The following is a 15,823-nucleotide window of genomic DNA, read 5'->3' on the forward strand; positions in this document are numbered from 1 at the left end:
CGTACACATTTTTCACAACGCTGACGCCATGATTCCATTGCAGCGGCGAAGGCTTCTTTAGGAGTCTGTTTTGACCACTGGAAAATCGCTGAGGCAATAGCAGCACGGCTGGTGAATGTGCGGCCACGGAGAGTGTCTTTCATTGTTGGAAAAAGCCAAAAGTCACTAGGAGCCAGGTCAGGTGAGTAGGGAGCATGAGGAATCAATTCAAAGTTATCACGAAGAAACTGTTGCGTAACGTTAGCTCGATGTGCGGATGCGTTGTCTTGGCGAAACAGCACACGCGCAGCCCTTCCCGGATGTTTTTGTTGCAGTACAGGAAGGAATTTGTTCTTCAAAACATTTTCGTAGGATGCACCTGTTACCGTAGTGCCCTTTGGAACGCAATGGGTAAGGAATACGCCCTCGCTGTCCCAGAACATGGACACCATCATTTTTTCAGCACTGGCGGTTACCCGAAATTTTTTTGGTGGTAGTGAATCTGTGTGCTTCCATTGAGCTGACTCGCGCTTTGTTTCTGGATTGAAAAATGGCATCCACGTCTCATCCATTGTCCAACCGACGAAAAGAAAGTCCCATTCATGCTGTCGTTGCGCGTCAACATTGCTTGGCAACATGCCACACGGGCAGCCATGTGGTCGTCCGTCAGCATTCGTGGCACCCACCTGGCTGACACTTTTCGCATTTTCAGGTCGTCATGCAGGATTGTGTGCACAGAACCCACAGAAATGCCAACTCCGGATTCGATCTGTTCAACAGTCATTCGGCGATCCCCCAAAACAATTCTCTCCACTTTCTCGATCATGTCGTCAGACCGGCTTGTGCGAGCCCGAGGTTGTTTCGGTTTGTTGTCACACGATGTTCTGCCTTCATTAAACTGTCGTACCCACGAACGCACTTTCGACACATCCATAACTCCATCACCACATGTCTCCTTCAACTGTCGATGAATTTCAATTGGTTTCACACCACGCAAATTCAGAAAACGAATGATTGCACGCTGTTCAAGTAAGGAAAACGTCGCCATTTTAAGTATTTAAAACAGTTCTCATTCTCGCCGCTGGCGGTAAAATTCCATCTGCCATACGGTGCTGCCATCTCTGGGACGTATTGACAATGAACGCGGCCTCATTTTAAAACAATGCACATGTTTCTATCTCTTTCCAGTGCGGAGAAAAAAAATCGGAGGCCTTAGAACTTGAATGCACCTCGTATGCTGGAACTTACATGATGCACGGAGCCCGATTAAGATACTAGTCTTTCCAGCGGAATTTAAGTTTTCCAGAGTTTCTTTCAACAATTACAGACGAATGGTGGGCGAAAAGGCAATAGCGTCTTCCTCTCTCATCCTTGCCCTGTCTGAGCTTGTAATTGGACTACAATGAACTCGTAACGGCACGACGTTAAATCCCAATATTACTTTTCCAAGTGAGCTAGCGGCTATTCTGTAATGACATCACTACAGCGAGAAGTTAATCTTAGGCATTCTTTCGTTGATCACAGTGACGATGACGACGACCACTCTTAACAGACCCACAAACTACCATTGATCTATCTCAGGTACGCCATATACATCAGTCTCGTATCGTTCCACGGAACACTACTAGCTTTAAATACTAGCGAGGTAACGCTATGCAAAATTATTTTCAGAATGTTTAATTTTATCTGTCCCCACGATTAATACTTTATAATCTGACTGTTTGCTGCATCTTTTGCATGAGTATCTCACTGTCCTTACGAACATGGACAACACAATTTTGCGTTATTATTTTATGTTATACTGTGAAAAATTATCGGAATCCATGAATACAGTGTGTCCAAGGAGGAATGGTTAACATTCAGAATGCTTATGTAAAAAAAAAATTATATGGGCAATTGGAATACGCCCTATTCCGTATGGTTTTCAAGACAGAAAATATTTAATGTACATTTTTTTTTTTGACTAATGGCGCGCACGTATGTCTCTTTCCTACCCAAACTCTTTGACGTTTCATTCTAGCCCAACCTACCTTAGTGGTTACAACCTCTTGGCTCGGGATGTCTTCCTGGCATCAAAGGTAGCCAGTTGAACGCGCAGTCGTCCATGATGTACTGTGAGTGAAGCAGTGCGTGGGATTGAGAGTGTACCAGAGAGAAACGTCGCTTATCCATGTATACGCGCTAGCTAAAATGTCACACATCTAATGAAGAACATTCTGATATGTTGTACGTTTACAGCTGCTGTGATGGAACTGCTTCTGCTGTCGTCGAAGAATACCGTCGGCGCTTTCCGATACTTACAATTTGTGAACGTAGAGTCTTTACCAAAGTTCATTCTTTGTAAAACGCATGCCGTAATGTTTACTAACTGTGGTACATATGCAAACCTGACAAAGTATTGAAGAATACGTAAAATAAATATCAATGTTAATTGTCTTTCAAAACATTCGAAGACTTAAGTAACATTCTATCAGAATTATTAAAATCATTTACGGAACTCGCAACAAAACGACTGTTGACGTTGGTCTTTAGAATGTATGAGTCTGGAGATATATCATCTGACTTTCGGAAAAACATCATCCACACAATTCTGAAGATTGCAAGAGCCGACAAGTGCGAGAATTACTGCCAAGTCAACTGAACATCTCGTGCATCCAAGTTGCTCACAAAACTAATATACAGAAGAATGAAAAGAAAATTGAGGATGTGTTAGGTGACGTCAGCTTGGCTTTCGGAAATGGAAAAGCACCACAGGGGCGGTTTTGACGTTGCGGTTGATAATGGAATCACGACTGAAAAAAAAATCAAGAAATGTTTATAGGATTTGTCGATCTAGGAAAAGCGTTTGACAGTGTCAAATAGTGCAAAATGTTCGCAATTCTGAGAATAATACGGGTAAGTTAAATGGAAGTACGGGTAATATACAATATGTACAAAAGCCAAAAGAGAACAAGACTGGAAGACCAAGAATGGAGTTCTCGCGCTAAAAAGGGTGTAATACAGGGATGCAGTCTTTGCCCGTAGTGTTTGATATATGCATCGAAGAAGCAATGCAGGAAATAAAAGAAAGTTAAAGAGTGAAATTAAAATTCAAAATAAAAGGATATCAATGACAAGATTCGCTGATGACATTGCTATCCTGAGTGAAAATGAAGAAGAATTACAGAATTTGCTGAATGGAATGAACAGCGTAATCAGTGCAGAATATCGATTGAGAGTAAATCATAGACCTTAATGTGAGGAAGAAATTTCTGAGAACGTACGTTTGAAGCACGGCATTGTATACTATTGAAACGTGAACTTTTGGAGAACCCGAAAAAGAAAGAATCCAAGCATTTGAGATGTGGTGCTACAAAAGAATGTTGAAAGTTGGATGGAGAGGTTCTCCGAAGAATCAGCGAGGAAAGGAATACATGGAGAACATTCACAAGAAGAGCAGTATGGCAGGACATCTGTTAAGACATCAGGGAATAAACTTCTATGGTACTAGAGGAAGCTGAAGAGAGTAAAAACTGTAAATGGAGACAGAGATTGGAATACATCCAGCAAATAATTGAGGACGTAGGTTGCAAGTGCTACTCTGAGATGAAGAGGGTGGCACAGGAGAGGAATTCTTAGCGCGTCCATGAAATCAGTCAAAAGACAGATGACTGAAAAAAATTAAATTTTTTATTTCACTGGAACCATTCTGAATAGGGCAATATGTCCATATGAAGGTTTTTGCCTTCAAATGATCGTTCCTGTCGTATCACTACATATTGACCATTCCTCCAGGGTCAACATATTTACTGAGAAAATGCTAATGGGTGGGGTTTCTCTCTGCTGAAAAGAGGAGTTGTGTATCTTGGTGACTGAGTTACTTCTGTGCAGTGTACATGAGGCTGAGTACGCGTGTGGTGTGCCGGCAGGGTTCGGGCCGGGCATCAGCAAGACGCCGCCCCCGCAGCCGCAGTCGCCGCCCCCAGCCGCCTCCCGCCGCCCCCAGAGCCCTCCTGCTCCTAACGCCAGCGGCCCCATCACAGAGGTAAGTCTGCATGCGAATTGCGTCCTATCCCAGGACTTCTGCACCACCTACAGGACTTCCAGACCTCTGATTTAGATGTCCTCCCCAATTTCTCCAGCCGAGTGCATGAGGTTACTTGAATGGTCTGTATTCCTACTGAATGACTACAAAATTTCCTCGAACGCAAGCTCATACCTGATGAGCTTGACACAAGAGATTGTTCACCACAGTTGCTGAGTATTAAAACAGACCGAACATGGAAAATTCGTGCCATTGCATCGTCGTATATGTTCAGCCTAATTCAACTGGTATTTACACTAATGAAAAATTAACACCACCTTAAGACGTGACGTAGAAATACATGCATCGTCTAATATGAGGGGCAGTCAAATGAAAACCGAAAACCCGATATAACGGGACTATGAAATGGTTCCATTAGGAATTAATCACCACACGCGTTAAGACATTTATCTCACTTGAAGAGGGGGTGATCAATTCCTGTTTCGATGACCGCAGTCGACCAGTGACGGAGCCACAACTAGATCCACTCTTTCATTTCCTCCTCCGATTGAAAGCGACGTCCACGCATATCTTTTCCCAGAACGAGAAAGGTGTTAAAATTACACGATGAACGATCCTTGCTGTACGGAGGATGTTTCAGCGGTTCGCAACCAGATCGCTGAAAGGTAGCTTTCGTCCGATTGGCAGCGTGAAGGCGGGCATTATCGTGCGACTAGACGATTCTGTCCGACAGTATTCCTGTGCGTTTTGACTTCATGGCCCGTCTGCTAAGTGTCTTCATAGCGCTTGTGCATTGATTGTGGTTCCACGCTCGGTGAACACGACGAGCAGAGTGTGTCTGCAGTCAACGGAGAACCTCATCATGACCTCACCGGAACTTGTATGAATACCTCTGAATTTCTTTGGTGATGGAAATGTGGGGTGTTTCCGCTGCTGTCTTTGCGGTTACCCTCGGGCTGTCGGGATGCTTCCGGACGGAATCCTCCTGTTGCAGTGCGAATCAGACGAAGGATACGCTCAGCGATTTGGTAGGAAACCACTGCAACATCCTCCGTACAGCGTGGATATTCCACTGTATGATTTTCACATCTTTGACGACGTGAAGAAAGACATGAGTAGATGTCGGTTTCAGTCGAGGAGGAAATGCAAGAGTGGGTGCAGTTCTGGATCCGTCAGCGGCCGACCGTAATTTCCGAAACAGTAATTGATCCTCTCGTGTACCGGTAGGATAAATGTCTTAATGCGTGTGGTGATTACTTTTGAACGGAACCATTCCATGGTCCCGTTGCGGCGGGTGTTTGCTTTTCGTTTGACAACATCTTATAGATCCAAAGGCCACCAAGAGCCGTGTTGTGAATGGAGTAGGAACCGCTTACTGAGCGTGAACATCTCGCGCTTTTGAGATCTCTACTTGAGAGTTTCTAAATAAGTGACCTATTATCTCCACTATCGTTCTGGGTTAATAAGTAGTATACGATGTCTATCATAATCAATAGTAGAATCAAAATCGGATTAAAACACACGATAATAGATGCAAAAACGTTCCAGTAAGCATGGATCCAAAAACGGACAGTTCGTAAAGTAATAACTAATGTGCAGTTACCAGTCACCATAGGCTTCTATGTGAAATATCGTCCTAGTTGTTGGTACAAATGTTTGATATGCTAGGAACAGGGCGTTCTTGATCCTTTCCAAAGAAAATAAGACAGTGTAAAATGATGGAAGTAACGCAAAAAAGTACTTACGGAAACATGGGATAATTGAATTCAAAGAAAAATGGTTTAACAGCCCTAACGCTTTTATAATGCTTTACATTTCACCTGTACCACATCAAAAGGACTGATGAACCTTTGCACTATGGATAGGTCCAGTATACAATATTTAAGTATTTTACATTTTTTCTGTTGATCTGCAAGTTTTGATAATGGAATTGGCTCGCTCAGACCTTCCATGGAATTCACTCAGGACGACCCGACTGTTTTGCATGTGACGTAACTTTGAAGTAGAGTACCACAGAAAACAAGTTTCAAGTTACTTTCGCTGTGAAATTTGTTTCTGGATTTATTTTTATATACGTGTTGTTCAAAAATGTTCAAATGTGTGTGAAATCTTATGGGACTTAACTGCTAAGGTCATCAGTCCCTAAGCTTACACACTACTTAACCTAAATTATTCTAAGGACAAATACACACACCCATGCCCGAAGGCGGACTCGAACCTCCGCCGGGACCAGCCGCACAGTCTATGACTGCAGCGCCCAGACCGCTCGGCTAATCCCGCGCGGCACGTGTTGTAAGGAGAGCTCCTTTAGCGCAGATACATTATGTGATAAAAAGTATCCGGACACCTGGCTGAAAATGACTTACAAGTTCGTGGCGCCCTCCATCGGTAATATTGGAATTCAATATGTGTTAGGCCACCCTTGGCCTTGATAACAGCTTCCACTCTCGCAGGCATACGTTCAATCAGGTGCTGGAAGGTTTCTTGGGGAATAACAGGCCATTCTTCAAGGAGTGCTGCACTGTGGAGTGAGATCGATGTCGGTCGGGGAGGCCTGGCACGAAGTCGGCGTTCCGAAACATCCCAAACGTGTTCCATAGGATTCAGGTCAGGACCCTGTGCAGGCCAGTCCGTTACAGGGATTCGCTGTCATGTACCACACCGTCACAGGCCGTGCATTATGAACAGGTTCAAAAATGGTTCAAATGGCTCTGAGCACTATGGGACTTAACTTCTGAGAATTACTTAAACCTAACTAACCCAAGGACATCTAACACATCCATGCCCGAGGCAGGATTCGAACCTGCGACCGTAGCGGTCGCGCGGCTCCAGACTGTAGCGCCTAGAACCGCTCGGCCACTCCGGCCGGCCTATGAACAGCTGTTCGTCCGTGTTGAAAGATGCAATCTTCATACCCGAATTGCTCTTCAACAGTGGGAAGCAAGGTGCTTAAAACATCAATGTAGGCTTGTGCTGTGATAGTGCCACGCAAAACAACGGGTGCAACCCCCCTGCATGAAAAACACGACCACACCATAACACAACCGCCTCCGAATTTTACTGTTGGCACTACACCCGCTGGCAGATGACGTTCACTGGGCATTCTCCATACCCACACCTTCCATCGGATCGCCACATTGTGTACCCTGATTCGGCACTCCACACAACATTTTTTTCCACTGTTCAATCGTCTAATGTTTACGCTCCTTACACCAAACGAGGGATCGTTTGGCATTTACCGGCGTGATGTGTGGCTTACGAGCACCCGCTCGACCATGACATCCAAGTTTCCTCACCTCCCGCCTAACTATCACAGTACTTGCAGTAAATCCTGATGCAGTGTGGAATTCCTGTGTGATGGACTGGATATATGTCTGCCGATTACACTTTACGACCCTCTTCAACTGTCGGCTGTCTCTGTCACTCAACAGACGAGCTCGGCCTGGACGCTTTTGTGCTGTACGTGTCCCTTCACGTTTCCACTTTACTATCACATCTGTAACAGTGGACGGAAGGATGTTCAGGAGAGTGCAAATCTCCCGTACAGACGTATGACCCAAGTGACACCTAACCACCTGACCACGTTCGAAGTCCGTGAGTTCCGCGGAGCGCCCCATTCTACTATCTCACGATGTCTAATGACTACTGAGGTCGCTGATATGGAGTACATGACAGTAGCTGGTAGCACTATGCACCTAATATGAAAAAGTATGTTTTTGGCGGTGTCCGGATACTTTTTATCACATAGTGTATGTGGACGAGTCAGTTAGTAAACTTGTTACCGCTTTATTTTACGGCACTGGACACTCCGTCTTTAAGCTTATCCAGAAACTTATCGATGAGAAACATTTATTTTCTGCAACATACTGGAAGTTTCGAGTAGCTGCTCGTTTCAATTTACTCTTTGTGGACTCCAAGATTTTCGTCTTTTCCGGGCGATTGCAAATCCAGTTGTTATTCCTAGGTAGAGTAGGGAAATAATGTTTGAAAATTTTCCAAATCCCTTCGAATGATCTTTAATTTTATTCTTCACATTTTCGTCAGGAGTAAGATGAATTTCTACTAGAAAATCGTGAAGGGTATCGAAGCACTCAGTTTGCCTGGAGTTTAGACAGATTTCCCTAACTATAAGCCATTTAATGAAGGGCTCATACTGTCTCACACATTACGCAGATTTGTGTTTGGTCCTCGAAGTAAAAAAATTTCAACTGCTGAATTTTTAATAAAATTTCTGGCAAATAAGCTGCAGTCGTAAGCCAGAATTTACTTTGGGAATGGTGTACTTGGTGAGAGAAAGACAGATGTCATGCAGTTTGAGAACAGTTCTGCTGTGATAACCATCTTATATCCGTTTTACACAATAAAAACTTTTAAATACTTAGTTCAGTAACTTTTTTTAAAAAAAGAAAAGAAACTTTACTTTCGGATTACGTTGAATGAAAACGAAAAGTTCTTTACATAAGAACTGAATGGGATGGATTAAAATAAAAGCCCATTTTGATGGACAGTAGATCAGGTCTATCCCTGTCCTTTAGGTGCCATGATAGTTGTCGTATGAACGCCTTTAAAACATGACACCTCGCGTGCATGCTATTTGTTTTGGTATTTCTAGCATCTGGGCCATGTTCCAGCCTTCACTCAGGAAGGAGAAATTAGTTAGCCGCGACGTTGGATGCACCGCTAATTTTCTGGAGGTAATAATTTGGCAACTGCACTCATTAAATTTAGGGTTGTTCTCCAATTACGTGATATCGTTGAAAGTCTACTTGAAGTAAATGCTCAGAATTGTGTGTTCAGTCTTGATTTGGAACCAAATTTCTTGCCAGAGGTAGCTAGATAGTTTTCCGTGGGCTGATTACGACACCCCACGTACGAGAGTATAGCTGGAGTAGTTTCTTGATTTTATCAGTCTCTCCTCTTGACGATAGAAATTTTTAACGATTGTCAGTATATGCTCCACATATGTGTTTATGTTTAAAAACTCTCATTCAGGTGCATACTTCACACAGCACAAGAGTGGGGCATCCTTGTTTGACTGAACTTTTGATTTGAACGTAGTTTGTGAAATGTCCATTTACAGCCACTCACTATGAGAAATTTTCTAAGACGTTTGCAATAGTTTCAATGAACTTGGCACCAAATACAAACTAGTCCATAAACTCTTCAGATAGAAATGGCACACCCTGTCCAAAACTTTATCAGTGTTGATGGGGAGAATTGCTAGCGTATTTTTTGCGCATGTCACTATGCCACGGCAGGCAAGTTGGGCATCAACGATCCTCCGTTGGGACGCAGGACTATATTACTAATCAGTGTAGAATTGTGAAGCGTCACAAGTTCGCCGTTGTTTGGTGCAGCTGGCTTTTTGAAATGAGAACAGTACGGCGTTAAATAAATCAAGTCGGAATGTTAATACAGGCTGCGATTTCGTTGAATGTTTCTGTTACTTTATCTCTCAGAATAAACCATTATGTTTGGTAGAATTCGTGTGATTGCCCAACGTCGTGCCTGCCGTTGTGACCGAGTGGTTCTAGGCGCTTCAGACTGGAACCACGCGACCGCTATGGTCGTCGGTTTGAATCCTGCCTCGGGCATGAATGTGTGTGATGTCCTTAGGTTTAAGTAGTTCTAAGAGCTAGGGGACTGATGACATCAGAACTAAAGTCCCATAGTGCTCAGAGCCAACTTCTGCCCAAGTTTGTAGCCAATCAAAGGGTTCCATATATATTTCTTCAATGCATTGTTCGCATGCTCTCACTCTTGTTATAATAAAGGAACGGTTTAGTCCTCATCTACGTGCACTTCAGGTTTACACCGTACTGTGGGACCTTTTTATTCGCCTCTCTTTAGAGAGGGAAGTTTGGTTTTTAGTCGCCGTATGCGTAAAGACTCTTTAACTTGATAGAGTGGGTAATAGCTTTTTGCAGTTGATTTCTTCCATCTGTCTTTTTCAGCGCTAAATATGTTTGCAGTTCTGGGGAGAGCGGACTAGGCCAATATGGTACACTAACCGCAGTATTCGGCAATACTCAAGAAAGGAAATATGATTAATCTGATCCGTATCACTGACGTCGATTTGCATCAGGATTTTGGAGCATATGATGTTATCGAACATTACGAATTACCACGAAGAAAAAGGTCTACTGACACATTCAGCCCAGGTCCTGTGTAACAACCGCGGGACTGCTACGGTCGCAGGTTCGAATCCTGCCTCGGGCATGGGTGTGTGTGATGTCCTTAGGTTAGTTAGGTTTAAGTAGTCCTAAGTTCTAGGGGACTTATGACCTAAGATGTTGAGTCCCATAGTGCTCAGAGCCTGTGTAACACAACTAGCTCTTTTTTCTCATGAAGTAATGTGTGCTATTGATAGGGAGCCTCAAATTGATTCCTTAATTCTAGACTTGCTGAATATTTTTGGCACCTTTCCCTTTGATCAAAAAAATGGTTCAAATGGCTCTGGGCACTATGGGGCTTAACTTCTGAGGTCATCAGTCCCTAGAACTTAGAAATACTTAAACCTAACTAACCTAAGGACATCACACGCATCCATGCCCGAGGCAGGATTCGAACCTGCGACCGTAGTGGTCGCGCGGTTCCAGACTGTAGCGCCTAGAACCGCTCGGCCACCTCGGCCGGCTTCCTTTGATCAAATTTTCTTTCTGTGGAGTATCGTCTCAACTGTGTTACTGGATTCATGATTTCCTATAAGAAAAGTCATAGTTAGTTGTACTGATGGAGAGTCATCGATAAAAGCAAAAGGAAGTGTTATACGCCCTCTGTTGACCCTAACCTATGTAAAGGATTTGGGAGACAACCTTAGCAGCCCTCTTAGGTTGTCTGCAGACGATTCTGTCTTTTATCGCCTAGTAAAGACATTAGAACATCAAAACCACTAGCAAAATGACAGACTTGATATGCGTGGGGTGCGAGAAGTGGCAATTGACTCTAAGTAATGCAGTGTGTGAGCTCATCAGCACAGGTACTAACAGGAACCCGATAAATTTCGGTTACACGATAAATCACTCAAAATCTAAAGGCTGTGAATTCAACTAAATATCTAGGAACTACATTTACGAAAAGCTTAAATTGTAAGTATCGCATAGAAACTGTTGTAAGGAAGACAAACAAAAAAAGCGTTTTACTGGCAAAACACCTAAAAGATCCAACTGGTCTACTAAAGAGACTGCCTACAATGTGCCTGTACTTCCTCTGCTAGATTATTGCTGTGCGGTATGGGATCCTTGCTACGTAGTTAGTATTGACGGAGGACATCAAAAAAGTTCGAAGAAGGTTAGTTCATTTCCTACTGTCGCAAATATGGGAGTGTGTGTCACAGACACGATACGCCAGTTGGGATAGCAATCCTTAAAACAAAGGCTTTGTTCTTAGTTTCGACATGTTTTCAAAAAATTTCAATCTCCAACTCTCTCCCCATGAGAAAAGATTTGTTGACACCCACCTACAAAGGGAGAAATAATCTTCGTAATAAAATAAATCAGAGCTCGCACGGGAAAATGTTCGTTTTTACCTCGCGAGAATGGAATGTTGGTAAAAGTGTGAAAGTGGTTCGATAAACCCCTTGCCAGGGGGTGAATTGCAGAGTAGTCATGTAGAGGTAGACTGGTAAACTGACCTGAAATCTGTTATCAGTAATGTAAAATTACGGTTCCGACACAGTCATCATACAGATGCTGGAGACTAAATTTGAGCTGCAATTTACAGTAATGAATTGTAGTTTTAAACCACACACTCAACTGCAGTGATCAGAAAAGGACACAGAGAGAATGTCTTTGTTAATACGCCAGTATTTGCAGCGGCGTTTGCAGGTAGATAGGATCAGATCGGCTTCACCCTTCATTTTTAAATCTGTGTTATGTACTTTCGTATGAGGAGTAGAAAATGGAATGTTCTTCCGCTGTGCATAAAGCAGGTATCTTGTCTTTCTGCATGGGTAACGGTCTGTAATGGCGCGGGTAGCTGGTTACGCAGAAATTAGTGATAAGAACCACATGTTCATTTGTCCGATGGCGCAATATGTTTGTCACCAAAATTCCTGCCAACACATTGAAATTAAAACGAAACTGATACTTTTGTTCCATTTATGCGTATGCTACAGGATTTGCGTCTGCCCTTTTGTGGTACTTAATTGTTCTGCTCTATGTGGATGTCGCCTCATCCATAAATGGAAAGTAAGCTGTGGATCTTGAGCTCTCCGTCTCATAATCCATTGGCAGAATAGTAATCTGGCACTGCATTGTTGTGGCCTGAGAGCTTGTACATGCTGTAAGCGACGGCACTTGGAAAACTGACCACGTAATGCTGTGAAAAATGATCGTATGGCATTGTTGACCGGGATGACCAATTCGGGCACTCGCCGAGTGCAAGTCTTATTTCATTCGGCGCCACATTGAGCGACTTGAGGCCGATGATGAGGATGAAAGGATGATGAGCACAACACAACACCCAGTCCCCAAACGTAGAAAATCTCCGACCCGGCCGGGAATCGAACCCGGGCCCAGTGCATCGGAGGCAAGCACGTAACCACTCAGCTAAGCAGGCGGACAATGCTGCGAGCGATGCCATTCGCAGCTCCAGTTCTTCGGTCATTTGTTTCAGGATCATCTTCTCACTCGCGAGATCTACTTTTCAATGTGACTTTCAAGCCTCGTGCTTCAGAAAAGGACCTCACATATTGGCCTTCTGCCGTTTTCTTCATACTTACAACACATTTTTTTTCTGAAAGCAAATTGATTTTATTCAGGATTCCAGCACGCCATGTATTCTCCGTACTTTTGGCTACCAAATCCTATTTTTCAACATAATTTCTGTTTAGTACGACGGCCTTATGTCACATTACTGGAAGGCCCTGTCTGCCCGCATGGTGCACTCTTAATGTTAGGCGTCGGAGCTAATGTCTTGCTGCATTAATAACCTCTCCATCATCCAAGTACTTTTTCCCGAAGTGTGGATCCTTCATTGGGCCAAACAGATGGAAATCGGAAGGTACGAATTCCAAGCTGTAAATTGGATGGGGAAGAATAGTCCATTGAAGTTTCGTGAGCACCTCTCGGCTGCGCAGACTTTTGTGATGTCTTAAGCTGTCACGAAGAAGGAAAAGTTAGTTTGCATTTTTGTGACGACAAACACGCTGAAGTCGTTTCTCCAACGTCGCAGGAGTCACAGCTGTTTGCGGCCGGCTAGCACGCGGTAGATCGGACAAGTTTGTGCGACCTTCTTGCGATGATGACAGACGCCCCGCCCAAAGACTCACCGTGGTTTTGTTCACTACCAGACCTCCATAGACATTCTGCAAGCACCTATGAATATCTACGATGCTGTGGCTAAGTCATGTCTCCGCAATATCCTTTCTTCTGCGAGTGCTAATCCTCCAAGTTTCGCAGGAGAACATCCGTGAAGTTTGGAAGGTAGGAGATGATGTCGTGGCGGAAGTCAAGGTGTGAGAACGGATCGTGAGTCGTACTCTGGGTAGCTCAGTCGGTAAACCACTTATCCACGAAAGACAAACGTCCCGGGTTCGAGTCCAGGTGCGGTCCACAGATTTAATCTTACAGACAGTTTCAAAAAAAAATTGTTCTCGAAAAACGAACTGTGGAAATTTAGAGAACTAGCACCCAAAGTGTGTGACAGAAGCCGTACTACTGTTGTGCAGTTTTTCACTTACGGACATTGAGGATAATATGTGAGAGAGACTGGAAATGCTTAAAACTATACCACTAGCTATTTTCTTTTGGTCCACGCGCGAATATAGTAAGAGGATGTAATTAATATTTCTATGATGCGATTTCCGCTATGTAATTCTTCGTGGAGTATATAATCAGCCATTGAAATTTTGCAGCGAAACCAACAGTTCGCTCACAGTTGTTTGAAGCAGCCTTGTGTTCTTATTCCTCCAATTCTTGGATGATTGCCACAGCTTACGACACCATGAAATGGTAATTTGTATTCAAAAAGCGTCAGCAAATCAGTACTCATATTGTAAATGGTGTCGGACAGCGGCACTCGCTTTCTTCCGCACAGCGATTTAACAAGGAACAGCCTGCGCATTTGCTTGAACATTATTGTATAAAACCTATACAGATTATTACGCTTAATAATTGCCATTACAACTTACCATGAAATGTGTATTAATTTGCTAGGTTAAGTCTTATGAGACCATTTTTGAAGTTAACGTTGTGGGACCTCAATGTGCAAAAAGAAGCTCCTTCAAAGAGCTGACCGTGGTTCAGTGTATCTTTCCTCCAACGTTTCTGCTTCCAATAATTGAAATTAAAATGGAATGGAGCAAAATATATATGAGGACGTCAGTTCTAACTTTTTTATAAGATCATATAATAGCAGCTCAGAAAATTCAAAATAAGAACGAGTGTAGTTTTTGTAATCTATTTTGAAAAATAGGAGAACAGAATGTTGCAGATGAGAATTAGTAAAGCTATATCTAGCAGCAAGGATTAACTTTTTTTAATGGAACAAGTGTGTAATTTTCAAGAATAAATTAGTACCAGTTATTATTATGTCGAAGGCCAATTAACTTAATCGCCTTAAATACGCCTAACTGTGCCAATTTGTATATCAAGCGAATAATCCAGTATTCAATTTGCATATTTGATCTGTTATTAACAGAGAACATTCGTAATAGCACATTGCCCTGGAATTTTAATCTAAATGAGAAGAATAACATCGTCAATATTTACAAAGCACTGAGACCCGTATCAATACGTCGCTTAAAATTGGTGGCAGATTTGTTGTGGTGTATCTGCCTACACCGTTACAAAAAATATACGCAGAATCGAAGCTGAACTTCCTTGTTGCCTGCGTAGAAGAGTATAAGTAGCATGAAAAAACATTGTATCTTTTTGGCTCCCGATTGCATCTACCATGTAGATTCTTTTTCTGTTGTAGCCAGAGATCTTTAGAAGCGGTTCAGGCGGTTACCCGTTGCTTCTTATACGACAGTAGCTTCGCGTCCGCTGGTACATTCAGCGTAGCTGTTAACCACTTTTGTAATAGGGAATGTATTTTACTAGGTACACTACGCTATGAGAGCTATTTAGAAACAACACGTAAATAAAGTTTCAGACACGATGTCAGTTACCCAACTGTACTACCGTGCAGCGTTCCCGCAGTCAGTATACATCGTTGTGATTTTGGAGAGTGGCTAGGTTGTGGCGGTGGTCGCGCCGTGGGGGCTCTTTGATGTCGACGTAGCGAGGTGATCTAAAGCATGTCTAACTGCACCGACTGATAGAAAAATGCGAGTCGGACCCGCACTCTGAGGGTTTTGTACAAACTTGTATATACAGGGTGGACAGTGTTAATCCATAACGGGGAATAGTTCGGGATTGAGACGAGATGCGGTAAAATGTTTTAGATAAAAGTAGTATATGGCAAAGTGAGTCGCGCATTGCTACTAAAGGTCATCATCTGAACGTTATTTTCAATGGACTTGGAGATTAAAGTGTATTTTTTTAATGAGAACTCTAATATTTGTTTTAATACTTGAAAAGTGCGACAAATTTTATCTATAAAATGATACTTATTCAAGATCGTGGCAAGATTCAACGAAGGTAATTATGCCTTTAGTTCTAACAGGTACTAACTCTGAATAGAGGAGGGATAAAGCAAAATACAACGTTAGACACAAATTGGAAGTAATCAGTTAAGAGGTGACTCATTCAGTCACTTGTAAATCATTGATACACGTTTTATTTATGTTTGTTCTGTCTTGCAAATATCAGAATAACATTTCTACATTGTGATGTATTTTTTCTTGCCGACAGATACGTTAATTAAAACTTGAAA

The 15,823-nt window shown here is 42.8% G+C and overlaps 1 protein-coding gene across 1 annotated transcript in view; it reads left to right on the top strand.

Moving 5' to 3' along the window:
* LOC126253115 (rap guanine nucleotide exchange factor 4) overlaps positions 1 to 15,823 on the top strand; it is a 468,034-nt gene that overhangs the window by 229,836 nt on the left and 222,375 nt on the right. Inside the window, exon 3 of the mRNA XM_049954233.1 lies at positions 3,888 to 4,003. Coding sequence (XP_049810190.1) covers positions 3,888 to 4,003 — 116 coding nt within the window. The remainder of the gene's footprint in view (positions 1 to 3,887; positions 4,004 to 15,823) is intronic.

Source organism: Schistocerca nitens, chromosome 4 (genome assembly GCF_023898315.1).
Source record: "Schistocerca nitens isolate TAMUIC-IGC-003100 chromosome 4, iqSchNite1.1, whole genome shotgun sequence".
In the NCBI taxonomy this organism is placed as follows: Eukaryota; Metazoa; Arthropoda; class Insecta; order Orthoptera; family Acrididae; genus Schistocerca; species Schistocerca nitens.